Source organism: Pseudophryne corroboree, chromosome 2 (assembly GCF_028390025.1).
Source record: "Pseudophryne corroboree isolate aPseCor3 chromosome 2, aPseCor3.hap2, whole genome shotgun sequence".
Lineage (NCBI taxonomy): Eukaryota > Metazoa > Chordata > Amphibia > Anura > Myobatrachidae > Pseudophryne > Pseudophryne corroboree.
Genome location: NC_086445.1, coordinates 901,863,350 through 901,878,262, shown reverse-complemented (window position 1 = coordinate 901,878,262; position 14,913 = coordinate 901,863,350). Strand labels below are relative to the sequence as shown.

Sequence of the window (14,913 nt, the reverse complement as noted above, 5' to 3'; positions counted from 1 at the left end):
ATGCGGTTGGCCCTGGCCTCGGCCAGGCGAGTGTCAGAATTGGTGGCTTTGTCTCACAAAAGCCCATATCTGATTGTCCATTCGGACAGGGCAGAGCTGGGGACTCGTCCCCAGTTTCTCCCTAAGGTGGTGTCAGCGTTTCACCTGAACCAGTTTATTGTGGTACCTGCGGCTATTAGGGACTTGGAGGACTCCAAGTTGCTAGATGTTGTCAGGGCCCTGAAAATATAGGTTTCCAGGACGGCTGGAGTCAGGAAAACTGACTTGCTGTTATCCTGTATGCACCCAACAAACTGGGTGCTCTTGCTTCTAAGCAGACGATTGCTAGTTGGATGTGTAGTACAATTCAGCTTGCACATTCTGTGGCAGGCCTGCCACAGCCAAAATATGTAAATGCCCATTTCACAAGGAAGGTGGGCTCATCTTGGGCGGCTGCCCGAGGGGTCTCGGCTTTACAACTTTGCCGAGCTGCTACTTGGTCAGGAGCAAACACGTTTGCAAAATTCTACAAATTTGATACCCTGGCTGAGGAGGACCTGGAGTTCTCTCATTCGGTGCTGCAGAGTCATCCGCACTCTCCCGCCCGTTTGGGAGCTTTGGTATAATCCCCATGGTCCTGACGGAGTCCCAGCATCCACTAGGACGTCAGAGAAAATAAGAATTTACTTACCGACAATTCTATTTCTCGTAGTCCGTAGTGGATGCTGGGCGCCCATCCCAAGTGCGGATTGTCTGCAATACTTGTACATAGTTATTGTTACAAAAATCGGGTTATTATTGTTGTGAGCCATCTTTTCAGAGGCTCCGCTGTTATCATGCTGTTAACTGGGTTCAGATCACAGGTTGTACAGTGTGATTGGTGTGGCTGGTATGAGTCTTACCCGGGATTCAAAATCCTTCCTTATTGTGTACGCTCGTCCGGGCACAGTATCCTGACTGAGGCTTGGAGGAGGGTCATAGGGGGAGGAGCCAGTGCACACCACCTGATCCTAAAGCTTTTACTTTTGTGCCCTGTCTCCTGCGGAGCCGCTATTCCCCATGGTCCTGACGGAGTCCCAGCATCCACTACGGACTACGAGAAATAGAATTATCGGTAAGTAAATTCTTATTATATATATATATATATATATATATATATATATATATATATATATATATATATATATATATATTATAGTACGTAACAGTATTTACCCATTACGTGTGTATTCTACTGTGTACTCTGTCACACAATACTGGATTTAATCGCTGGTGTTGTGTACTATGTTAACAGTCACATACTAACGGATTTATTCGCAGGTATTGTACTCTGGCTTTATCGTACTAAGGCCCTCATTCCGAGTTGATCGCTAGCTGCTTTCGTTCGCAGCGCAGCGATTAGGCAAAAAAAACGGCAATTCTGCGCATGCTTATGGGGTGCAGTGTGCACGCGCGTCGTACTTTCACAAAAGCCATTGCAGTTTCACACAAGGTCGAGCAACGCTTTTCAGTCGCACTGCTGGCCGCAGAGTGATTGACAGGAAGTGGGTGTTTCTGGGAGGTAACTGCCTGTTTTCGGGGAGTGTGTGAAAAAACGCAGGCAAGCCAGATAAAAACGCAGGAGTGGCTGGGGAAACGTAGGCTTGGTTGGCCGAACGCAGGGCGTGTTTGTGACGTCAAAACAGGAACTAAATAGTCTGAAGTGATCGCAAGGTAGGAATAGGTCTCGAGCTACTCTGAAACTGCACAATCTTTTTTTTGTAGCAGCACTGCGATCCTTTCGTTCGCTCTTCTGCTAAGCTAAGATACACTCCCAGAGGGTGGCGGCTTAGCGTTTGCACTGCTGCTAAAAGCAGCTAGCGAGCGATCAACTCGGAATGAGGGCCTAAGTCACACTGTTGTTGCATTTGTGTACAATGTCTAACAAGAAGGGCAGTAAGTCTGTGGATGCTCCTGCATCATGCAGAGCATGCACCAAAGATTTACCAGAGGGGGAAGCTGCGTGTGATGGTCTGTGTACTATATGTCATACATCTCCCAGTCAGTCCGCAGCACCTGTAACCAATCAGGAGCCACCATGGGCTGCATTCACAAACCTACTGGGTACTCTGGTGGAATGCCTTACGGGACCTATGGGACCACCTGTGCCATTACAGCCACAAAATGGTCCTATGGTTATTCCACCTTAGGTGGAAAATTTGTCTAACCAGTTGCAGCAATAAAATCATTCCTTGGTCAAGCAAAAATCTACTCCAGGTCACTCTCGTGTCTCTGGGTCATTTAAGCGGGCTGCTACCTCCTCACAATCCACTAATCTCTCAGATGTTTCATCTGAAGAGGAGGGGGAGCATACTGTCCTGTCAGACACTGAATCGAGTGTTTCTGACGAGGATTCTCCATTGCAAATTGGCATCCCTGTCTTTGTGGTTTCTTTTAAGCAAATCCTACCAATCACTGATTATGAGGATTGCACTATTGTGGCTAAGAAAACTGATTTGTTTAAACGGCAGAAGGTGGTTAAAAATCTATTACCCCATTCTGACCATTTGGTGGACATCAGGCAGGAGCCCTGGTCTAATCCAGGGAAGAAATTCCCTCTGTCTGAATGGATCCTGGCTCGCTATCCTCTTCCTGCAGAGTTATGTAACAAGTGGGAAAATTAACCGCCGGTGGGTTCTCATGTCACCCGCCTAGTGGTGTCACCACTGTCAGTTCACTGAAGGAACCGACAGATAGGCGTGTGGAGGGATGCCTGAAGCCTATTTACTCCCTTACAGGTGCTGTACATAGACCCACTATAGCGGCCTATTGGGCTGAAAAAGGAATTGAAGCATGGGTTCAGGCATAAGAGGAAGAGCTGCCCGAGGATCTATCTGACAATGCCAGACAATACCTGTCTCATGTTCCCACCGCCACCTATTACATGCAGGAGATGTTCTGTGAGGCGGATGTGTTGGCAGCCAAGGCGTCGACTACGTCTGTCCTGGCTCACTGTATTCTGTGGTTGAGGTCATGGCAGGTGGACCTAGACTCCAAAAAAACCTTGGCGGTACTTCCCTTTAAGGGGGGAATTTTGTTTGGGGAAGACCTAAATAAAATTATGTCTGAATTAGCGGCTGCTAAGACTGCCTTTCTCCCAAATACTAATCCTTCTGCACAGGAGGCTATAGGTACCACTTTTCGTTCCTTTCAGCCTCAAGGGAAAGCACCCCAAAACCACTAAGCCCAACGCAAAGCAGTCCTGGGCGGCCCGTCAGACTGCTATTAAACAAGGCAAGCCTGCCGCATGACGGGGTGGGCCTCCCCCCGAGGGACCCTAGGGTGGGAGGCCAACTTCTACAGTTCACCCAGGTCTGGTTAAAGACCACTTCAGACGCATGGGTGCGGGAAATTGTCTCTCACGGGTATGCAGTCTCCTTCAAGAGACTTCCCCCCCTCGCCAGTTTTGCACCACGGTTATCCCTTCGGATCCGTTAAAGGCACAAGCTCTACAAAAGGTTGAGGGTTCCCTCCTGAATACAGAAGTGGTAGTGCCGGTTCCTTTAGCCCAGAGAGGCAGAGATTACTACTCGACCCTGTTTCTAGTTCCCAATCCCAATGGGTCTTTCCGACCAATACTCAACCTCAAATCACTGAACAAGTTTGTGAGAGTGTCCAAGTTCTGTATGGAAACACTGCGCTCAATTGTACTGGTTATGGTACCTGGAGACTATATGGTATCCCTGGATGTACAGGATGCATACATGCATATACCTATTGCCATGTCGCATCTGCAGTATCTGCGGTTTGCTATTGGCAACCTCCACTATCAGTTTCAGGCTCGAACATTTGGATTGGCTATGGCTCCTCTGATCTTTCCCAAGGTCATGGCCGTAATGACGGCTCATCTCCGTCACCAGGGAGTCATGATATGGACGACTTGCTGGTTCTGGCAAACTCCCATGATGTCCTCCTCAGTCATCTGCAACTGATGGTAAGCTTCCTACAAGCCCATGGGTGGCTCATCAGTTGGAAGAAATCCTCGCTGGTCCGAGCTCAGAGCATGGTGCACCTGGAGGCACTCCTGGACACACACAGTCAACGACTGTTTCTGTCTCCAGAAAAAGTCCTAAGACTTCAAGACAGGATAAGATGCTTCCTTTGTCACCCCAGAGTGTCGATACACTCTGCGATGCAAGTACTTGGCCTGATGGTGTCGGCATTCAACATGGTACAGCACACACAATTTAATTCTCACACTCTGCAGAGGTTAATCCTTTCCAAGTGGGATGGCCTACCTCATCAGATCAGATCTCACATGATCACTTTAACTCCGGAGGTTCGTCTGTCGCTGACCTGGTGGCTACAGGACAGCAATTGAACAGGGGCCGTCCCTTCTGGATCCCCGACTGTGTCCTGCTGACAACGGACACCAGTCTGAGGGGATGGGGTGCGGTGTTGGAGCAACACTCTTTTCAGGGTCGCTGGACCAAGCAGGAGTCGCTCCTCCCAATAAACATTCTGGTGTTCAATGCATTGACTCTCGCCCTGCTTCTGGTACAGAACAGGCCGGTTCAAGTACAGTCAGACAATGCCACTATTATGGCATACATAAACCGTCAAGGCGGCACTCGAAGCCGCATGGCTATGATGGAAGTGTCAAAAATACCTCGTTGGGCGCAGCGCCATCTGCCAGCAATATCGGCACTGTTCATTCGTGGCGTCCTAAACTGTGAAACGGACTTCCTCAGTCGTCAGGACGTGCACACTGGAGAGTGTAGTCTTTATCCAGAAGTCTTTCAACTCCTAGTGGACAAGTGTGGCCTACCACACGTAGACCTGATGGCGTCTCGACACAATCACAGGGTTCTTGTCTTCGGATCAGAACTAGAGATCCTCAAGCAGCGTTCGTGGACGCACTGGCAATTCCATGGAACTTACAGCTGCCCTTCATGTTCCCTCCAGTGTCACTCCTGCCCAGGGTCCTGCGGAAATCTACTTCCAGTCATTCTAGCATGGCCCAGACGGCATTGGTTCTCAGACCTGCAGGGTCTATCGACAGAGCGTCCTCTTCTACTTCCTCAGCGCCCAAACCTCCTCGTATAGGACCCTTGTCTTTATCCGGACCTGGCTGGCTTTGACGCGTGGCTCTTCTCTGAGGGGGGTCACCCAAACTATGTTAAAAGCCCGTAAACCGGCTTCAGCTCAGATTTATTACAGGGTCTGGAGTTCTTACTTCACCTGGTGTGCAGATAAGAATTATGATGCATACAGATTCAGAAGTTCGAGAATTCTGGCTTCTCTGCAATGAGGCCTGGACTTAGGCCTTCATCTGGCCTTCCTCAAGGTTCATATATCTGCTTTGTCGGTATAGTTTCAGAGAAAAATTGCATCTATACCTGACTTTCATACATTCACTCATGGTGTGTTATGGATTCAGCCTCCCTATGTCCCTCCTGTGGCTCCATGGGAACTGGCTGTTGTCCTGAATGCCTTGCAAGAGTCTCCATTTGAACCTCTTGAGACTGTGGACCTTAAATGGCTCACAGCCAAGGTCTTGTTTTTACTGGCTATTGCCTCTGCTAGAAGGGTGTCAGACTTAGGCGCATTGTCCTGTCGTCCACCCTTTCTAATATTTCATTGTGACCGGGCAGTTCTTAGATCTCACCCAGGTTATGTACCTAAGGTGGTGTCATTTTTTCACCTTAACCAAGAGATTGTGGTTTCGGGCTTTATCTCTTCTGATTTCTCCTCCAAAGAGCGGTCTTTGGATGTGGTACAGGTTCTCCGTATATGTGTGGAGCGGACTGCCTCTATCAGGAGGTCGGACTCCCTTTTTGTCTTGTTTGGTTTTCACCTGCGAATAAGCAAACCTTGGCCGGATGGATCAGAATGGAGATTGCACACGCTTATGCGCAGGCTGGTCTCCTAGCTCCTGCTGCTATTAATGCCCAATCTACTCAGTCTGTTGGACCTCCTTGGGCGGCTCGCCGTGGCGCGTCCGCAGAACAATTGTACAAGTCGACCACATGGTTCTCTGTGCACACGTTTATTGGGTTCTGTGGTTTTGAAACTTCCCCCTCCCAGGATGCTTCTTTGGACGCTGGGTTCTCATACCCGCTAAGGCGCGTCCCCTCCCTTGAGGAACTGCTTTAGGACATCCCCGATGTAACTCTGTGGAAACCAAGGTAACCTGCTGCAGAAAAGGAGAGTTATGGTAGACTTACCATTGTTAACTCTCTTTCTGCAAGGTGCATTGGGTTCCACAGTGTGCCCACCCTGACGCACTTAACTTCTATGGGTTTGTATGGCATTAGCCGCTGGTCCCTTCTCCTGTCATGAGAATGTAGTTCTATGTGACTAACATCTACCTTCTCTCTTACCTGATCGTGCATTGGACTGGTTAACGAAACTGATCTCACAGTGCCTGGAGGCGGGATTATAGAGGAGGCACCAATGCATCCTGGGACAGCCTAAAGCTTTAGCCTGTTGGTGCCTCTGGATCAAGATCCACTCTACACCCTGATGTTTCACTGTGGAACCCAATGTACCTCGCAGAAAGAGAGTTAACAATGGTAAGTCTACCATAACTCTCCTTTTTTCTCTTTCAAGGAGTTAAATGTGTAGAATAGCCACAGAGGTACTATAATGCAAACATTACAGGTATCCTACCATATCTATAGCATTTGCTGTATAAGGCATATAAAGTGTTTTGTATTATTTTTTATTTGTTTGTTTTGTGTTATTTCACGATTTGATTTATACTATATTTTGTCTTTTCATTCGCTACTGCAGGTTTGAGAGTTCCTGGCCTGCCCTAATGAAAGATTCCCATGGGGTAATCATTGTTTTTAATGCAGACATTCCAAGTCACCTGAAAGAAATTGAAATGTGGCACATTAACTTTATCCAACAACAGCGATTACAAGACAGCCAGTGTCTTCTGATAGCACATGTCAAGCCAGGATCAGGTGATCAGGCAGAGAGGCCACATTTATGTAAGTATGTCGTCATTCTCCCAATTCACTTCGGTGAAGGTGCAGTGTTTAATGAGATCAAGTTGGAGGCTGTGGATGGTAATATGAAAGAGTTCTCTACCTAACAATTAAAAAGTAACTTTATATTGCTTATGGAAAGCTCGTAATTATGCCATATTACTTATGTGCCTCCGTGGCCTGGTTGCAATATGGTATGTATCTGTTCAGAATTAGCAAATTACAAATGGTATCAGGCCACAAAGGTGTGGTCAAATCTGCAACCTAAAGAAAAATAGCTCAATTATCTCTTTTTTTTAAATGGTTAAAAAATTGTTGTGAAGATTAGTTTAAAAATATAAGTGTACACTCTTTTCGCTATTTCAGACAAAGGCTGGGGATGTAATGAGAGCCGAGTTTTGCATCGTGAAAAAAAGTCTGACAAACTCAGACATTATAACGTGCAACTTTTTCCTGGAACTCTGTCAATGTAATGGCGTGCATCTTTTGTACTCACAGGGCCTAATTCAGGTTGAATCGTAAATCGCCAAGGCGGAGACGGAGCGTGGCGCCTCCGAACGGTGGCGGCGGCATTATCGGGGCGACTGTGTGACGTCACACGCAGCCGCTCCTATAAAAAAAATGGCGGTGGGCCTCCTGCCGTCGCAGCCAGGCTGCGCCGGCAGGAGGCTTCCCTTATTTCATAAAAACTGCTGTAGCCTAGAGCAGTTAGGGTGACCTAAAAACTGCTGTAGCCTAGAGCAGTTAGGGTGACATAAAAACTGCTGCAGCCTAGAGCAGTTAGGGTGACATAAAAACTGCTGTAGGCTAGAGCAGTTAGGGTGACATAAAAACTGCTGTAGGCTAGAACAATTATGGTGACCTAAAAACTGCTGTAGGCCTAGTGCTGTTAGGGTGACATAAAAACTGCTGTAGCCGAAGGCATGTAGGGTGACATAGAAACTGCTGTAGCCTAGTACAGTAAGGGTGACATAAATACTACTGTAGCCAAGGGCATTTAGGGTGACATAAAAATTGCTGTAGCTGAAAGCATTTAGGGTGACCTAAAAACTGCTATAACCTAGTACAGTTAGGGTGACATAAAAACTGCTGTAGCCAGGGGCATATAGGATGATACACAAATTGCTGTAGCCTAGTGCAGTTAGGGTGACATAAAACTGCTGTAGCCTAGTGCAGCTAGGGTGACATCAAAACTCCTGTAGCCTAGTACAGTTAGGTTGACATAAATATGCTGTAGCTTAGAGCAGTTAGGGTGATATAAAAACTGCTGTAGCCTAGAGCAGTTAGGGTGACATAAAAACTGCTGTAGCCTAGAGCAGTTAGGGTGACATAAAAACTGCTGTAGCATAGAGCAGTTAGGGTGACATAAAAACTGCTGTAGCCTAGTGCAGCTAGGGTGACATAAAAACTGCTGTAGCTGAGGGTATATAGGATGACATAAAAACTGCTGTAGCCAAGGGCAGTTAGGGTGACCTAAAAACTGCTGTAGCCTAGTGCAGTTAGGGTGACCTAAAACTGCTGTAGCATTAAGCAGTTAGGGTGACCTAAAACCTTCTGTAGCCGAGGGCATTTAAGGTGACATAAAAAGCAACAGAAATGTAGAAGACACTGTTGTTTATGTAGAAATAAAATTATTTAAAAAAAATATTCTATTGTTTTAATATATAAATATAACAACCCATATTGTTTTGCGTTTTGAAACTTATCTCAAGGGAGAAATATACTGTTTATTATTTTATTTTTATTTTTTTAATCTGTCACATACCAATTACGTTTGCAAGTATACCAAAACCGCATATTTGCTCATGTGATGTCAGACTTTTAACACTAGGTGGTAGTATAATACCAGTGTTGTTAGTTCTTTGGAATTTAAATGGCTTTAACTGACAAAGACTAATGACTAGAATGTAAGAATATACAGTACATCCATAACAACAACTTGTATATGCCAAAAGATTGATAATTGAGATTTCCCTAAGGGGATTCCAAAATATCAAGGAAAGAATCATGGATTTACATTTAAGAGGATTAATTCCCTAATTCGTTTTTTTGCCCTGGCTGCAGGGACTCCGGACAGGTAAGTAATAAAACATGGGTGCGTTATGGGCCCCCCTGGACCCAGGGCCCGATATGCACGAGCACACATTACACCCATTATAGAAATGCCAATGATTCTGTAAGACAGAGTGGACATTTTATAAGGATACTATAAGGGGGGATTAACAAAGCTTGGAGGGAGTTAATGTACCAACCCACCCATCACTCCGAACGGTCATTTTTCAAACACAGGGGCAGATATATTAACCTGGAGAAGGCATAAGGAAGTGATAAACCAGTGATATGTACAAGGTGATAACGCACCAGCCAATCGGCTCATAACTGTCAATTTACATCTTGGAGCTGATTGGCTGGTGCGTTATCATCTTGCATTTATCACCGCTTTATCACTTCTTTATGCCATCTCCAGGCTTAATACATGGTCTGTTAAATGACAAAAGCTAATTGTAACAAATGTTTTTATTACAATTGGCACGATTCAATTTGATGACAGTTGAATATCGCTGGGAATTAACTCTATTCAATAGAGCGCCATGTGACACCCAACGACAGATTTTATTCTCACACCCCCGGAGGGGACAAAAGTGCTGGCACGATGCTGATTTCTGTCCTTAGTGCGGCGGAAACAGCGTTGCGCCGGGCACTTAAGTCGGAGAATGCCGGTTCTCCCGACAAAACTCCCTGTTTAGTCCGGGAGAACGGGCATTCTCCGACTTACCGCTGCACTGTATTGAATAGCACGGCACTATTCAACAGTCATCGAATTGAAGCGAGCCCAATGAGGACCAATTCAGTGGATACCATCAGCTAGAATGCGTTGCCCTGCCTAATGCCATGACTTTCATTTTATGTGCTCCATGTTTTTTCACTCCTCTACACTTTACTGTCTTCAAACCTGACTGCATTCTTTGTGCACAGGCAGTTACATACAGAGTTATGTAGGTATATGTAGGTATATGATGAGCCACTGATGAGGTGCATTAAAAAAAAATCTTATTTTACAATTAGACATCCAAAAACATTTTTACAGATCTGTCTAGGTGTGTGTCTTCATGAAATTCTCAATATTGGCATAGGCTATAGTGAAGAAGTGGATTTTGAGGGCGCTCTTAAAAGTCTGAAAAAGAGAGGCAGGGTAAGGGGTAGTAGCATGGGAGTGACAAGTGAGCTGCAAGTCAGGGGCATAGCTAATAGGGCATTATGGTGACTATTACATGCAGTCTATGGTCAGAGATGTATGACCGGAAGGCATTGGTAAAGGACTTTAAAGGTGAGAGTGTATCACCAAGAATGGGAGTGGTTGGGTCCATGGATTGAATCTATCAGAGAGCGAAGCTGCCAGGGACGTGCAATGAGGTAAATAGCTCAGGAGGCACTGGCTAGTACCAGAGCCAGATTTACACACAATATATGAGCCAAAGGTTACATTTGGCCATTATACAAAGGTGCAGAGGTATAAACTCCCTGGAAATTTGGTGAGTTTTGATCAGAGATGTGCTGAAAAGATAGACACTGCCTCACCTGCCATAGACTTTTTACTCCAGAGTTTTGACTATAAAAATTAGTAAAATAATTCAAAGAAGATATTTCTAACATGTTCTTTGTATTTCTCTTACGTCCTAGAGGATGCTGGGGTCTACATTAGTACCATGGGGTATAGACGGGCCCACCAGGAGCCATTGGCACTTTAAGAGTGTGGGCTGGCTCCTCCCTCTATGCCCCTCCTACCAGACTCAGTTTAGAAAATGTGCCCGGAGGAGCCGGTCACAACTAGGGGAGCTCTCCAGAGTTTCTCTAGTAAAGTTTATCTTAGAGTTTATTATTTTACAGGGAGGCTGCTGGCAACAACCTCCCTTCATTGTGGGACTAAGTGGGGGGGAGTAGTGTCCGCCCTGCGGGGTCTGAGCCACTATCTCCGCTGACAGGACACTGAGCTCCTGAGGGGATAGATCGTTCCCCGCCACAGGGGATCGCTCACCCAGGCAGCATGCCGCCACCCCCTTACAGAGCTGAAGTCACCCTAGCAAGCGGGGGGCCGGTGGTATAAGGGTAGGAGCGCAGTATTAACTGCACTCCGGAGGCTCAGTGGTACATAGTGCAGCGCTGTGAGGGGCGCCCTGAGCCAGCGCCTACACCCTACACTGGTCACACAGCCTGTCGGGGTCTCCGGAGCTCAGCCAGCATAAATCCTCAGGCCAGTATAATCCTATGAAGAGCGGGAAAACAGCGCCATTAAGGGGGCGGAGCTTCTCAGAGAGGACCAAGCAGCCGGTTTAGCACCGATTCCAGCAAGGTAGCCTGAGTGGTTATCCTCTATCAAATCTATGATTTCTCAGATTTCAAATAGGGTTGCACAAAATGAATCTGCAACTCAGGCTTTACAGAACTCTATGGCAGTCTGGCCCAGTTCTGGTACATCAGGGCTCCCCGCTGTATATTCACATAAACGTGCTCTTGCTCAGATCATGCAGGATGATACCGATTCTGATACTGCAGACGTTGACGGGGATGTGTTGCGGGGGGCTGCATCTCTTGGAAAAGGGGTGCAGTTGAATATTGCTGATACAACATCCGAGCAGGTTGAGGAGGCTTACTTCACTGAGAATAAGAGAGCCTCGCTAACCTTCCCTGCGTCAAAGGAATTAAATGCTATATTTGAAAAGGCTTGGGAAAACCCGGATAAAAAATTCCAGATACCGAAAAGGGTTCTGGTAGCGTTTCCTTTCCCGGTAGAGGATAGTAAAAAATGGGAAAGCCTGCCTATTGTTGACGTGTCAGTATCCAGACTCTCAAAGGTGGTTTTACCTGCTCCAGGATCTACCGCCGTGAAAGAGCCGGTTGATCGTAAAATTGATAATACGCTCAAATCCATGTACACGGCTTCTGCGGCATTCCTACGTCCCACTATTGCCAGTGCTTGGATTGCCATAGCTATAGTAAAGTGGTCAAGCACGTTACTTTTGGACTTGGATACGATGGAGAAATGTGATGTTGAAATGTTTTTACGTAACATTCAGGATTTGGCAGGATTTCTGGTAGAATCCATGAAAGACCTGGGTTCCATGGCTGCGGGGATTTCCTCCATGTCAGTATCAGCTCGTCGAGGACTGTGGTTGCGCCAGTGGTCTGCCGACGCGGAATCCAGGAGAAGTGTGGAGGCCCTACCCTACACAGGTCAGGTTCTCTTTGGGGAAGCGTTAGATGCGTGGCTCTCCACGGCTACGGCTGGTAAGTCACCCTTTCTTCCCTCAGCTACACCTGCTCCGAAGAAACCCTTTTCTTCAGTTACATCACAGCCCTTTCGGTCTAACAAGCCCAGAAAGGCCAAGCCATCCGACACCTTCTTTCGGGGAAGTCGGCCCAAGTTCAAGAAACCTGCTGCTGCAGGTTCCCAGAAACAGAAACCTGCTTCAGGTACACCAAAGTCCTCCGCATGACGGTGGACTGCACACCTCGGAGGTGGGGCTGGTGGAAGCGAGACTCAGGCATTTCAGTCACGTCTGGGTGTCGTCCGTCCTGGACCCCTGGGTGCGAGATATTGTGTCCCAGGGGTACAGGCTGGAATTTCAAGATCTCCCTCCTCACCGATTTCTCAAATCAGGCTTGCCTGCTCTGCTGGCAGACAGGACTGTCCTGCAAGAAGCCGTCCAGAAGTTGGTGGAGGCACAAGTTATTGTACCAGTGCCTCCTCATATGCAAAACAAAGGTTACTATTCGAACCTTTTTGTGGTACCGAAACCGGATGGTTCTGTCAGGCCCATTCTGAACTTAAAATCACTAAACCCCTTTCTGAGGGAGTTCAAGTTCAAAATGGAGTCTCTACGGGCAGTGATATCAGGTCTGGAGGAGGGGGAATTCCTAGTATCCCTGAATATCAAGGATGCATACCTCCACATTCCGATTTGGCTTCCGCATCAAGCTTATCTTCGATTCGCATTGTTGGATTGTCACTTTCAGTTCCAGGCACTCCCATTCGGGCTCTCCACAGCACCAAGGGTATTCACCACGGTGATGGCGGAAATGTTGATTCTCCTCTGCAGACAGGGGGTGAACATAATTCCGTACCTGGACGATCTGCGGATGAAGGCATCGTCCAAGGAGAAGCTGTTACGGTCCATAACACTCTCACGACCCAGCTTCTCAGGGAACATGGTTTGATCCTGAATCTTCCAAAATCACAATTGGAACCAACCAGGAGGTTGTCCTTTCTGGGAATGATCCTCGACACGGAGGTGCAGAGGGTGTTTCTCCCAGAGGAAAAAGCGTTGGTGATTCAAACGATGGTCCGGGATGTCCTGAAGCCAGCTCGGGTTGCAGTTTATCAGTGCATTCGCCTTCTGGGGAAGATGGTGGCCTCTTACGAGGCTCTGCAGTACGGGAGGTTTCACGCTCGGTCTTTCCAATTGGATCTCCTGGACAAGTGGTCGGGATCCCATCTACACATGCACCAGAGAATACGTCTGTCGCCAAAGGCCAGGATTTCGCTCCTCTGGTGGCTGCAATTACCTCACCTTCTGGAGGGCCGCAGATTTTGGATTCAGGACTGGATCCATCTAACCAAGGATGCAAGTCTCCGGGGCTGGGGCGCAGTCAATCAATGGGAAACCTTCCAAGGAAGATGGTCAAGTCTGGAAGCTGGCCTGCTGATAAACATTCTGGAACTAAAAGCCGTCTACAATGGTCTTCTCCAAGCGGCCCATCTTCTGAGAAATCGGGCCATTCAAGTGCAGTCGGACAATGTGACAATGGTGGCTTACATAAACCGACAGGGCGGAACGAAGAACAGAGCTGCAATGGCAGAGGTAACAAGAATCATCCTCTGGGCAGAAAAGCACGCGTTGGCGCTGTCAGCAATCTTCATTCCAGGAGTAGACAACTGGGAAGCGGACTTCCTCAGCAGACATGATCTCCATTCAGGGGAGTGGGGTCTCCATCTGGAGATGTTCAAGGAGGTAACAGATCTTTGGGGTATACCCCAGATCGACATGATGGCCTCTCGTCTCAACAAGAAGCTTCGGCTGTATTGTTCCAGGTCGAGGGACCTGCAAGCAGTGGTGGTGGATGCCCTAGCGACTCCTTTGGTGTTCCAGTCAGTGTACGTGTTTCCTCCACTTCCACTCATCCCAAGAGTTCTAAAGCTCATAAGGAGAACAGACTGGCCAAGAAGGGCTTGGTACGCGGATCTTCTGGATCTACTGCAAGAAGAGCCGAGGCCTCTTCCTCTTCGGGAGGACCTGCTGCAGCAGGGGCCGTTCGTCTATCAAGACTTACCGCGGCTACGTTTGACGGCATGGCAGTTGAACGCCTGATACTAGCTCAGAAGGGCATTCCGAACAAGGTTATTCCTACCCTGATACAGGCTAGGAAAGGAGTAACGTCTAAACATTACCATTGAATTTGGAAAAATATGTATCTTGGTGTGAGTCCAAGAAATTTCCTGCGGTGGAGTTTCAACTGGGACGGTTTCTCCTCTTCCTACAAGCTGGTGTGGATATGAGTCTGAGGTTGGGATCTGTGAAGGTCCAGATTTCGGCCCTATCCATTTTCTTCCAAAAACAATTGGGTGCCTTCCCTGAGGTTCAGACCTTTTTGAAGGGAGTTCTGCACATCCAACCTCCCTTTGTACCGCCTACGGCGCCTTGGGACCTTAACGTGGTGTTGCAGTTACTCCAGTCGAACTGGTTTGAGCTTCTACAGTAGGTTGAGGTCAAATTTCTTACGTGGAAGGCTGTCACGTTGTTGGTGACGTGTGTCGGAGTTGGGGGCTTTGTCCTGTAAAATCCCATACTTGATCTTCCACGAAGATAGAGCTGAGCTCCGGACACGTCAGCAGTTTCTTCCGAAGGTTGTGTCGGCATTTCATTGTGGTGCCAGTGGCTACTGACTCCTCAATTTCATCAAA

The 14,913-nt window shown here is 47.4% G+C and overlaps 1 protein-coding gene across 3 annotated transcripts in view; it reads left to right on the top strand.

Annotated features, from left to right (window-relative positions):
- IFT22 (intraflagellar transport 22) overlaps positions 1 to 14,913 on the top strand; it is a 56,054-nt gene that overhangs the window by 39,412 nt on the left and 1,729 nt on the right. For all 3 annotated transcript variants that reach the window (XM_063956051.1, XM_063956050.1, XM_063956049.1), the window contains one exon: positions 6,754 to 6,956. In XM_063956051.1, the coding sequence (XP_063812121.1) occupies positions 6,779 to 6,956 (178 nt within the window). In that variant the 5' untranslated portion in view covers positions 6,754 to 6,778. The remainder of the gene's footprint in view (positions 1 to 6,753; positions 6,957 to 14,913) is intronic.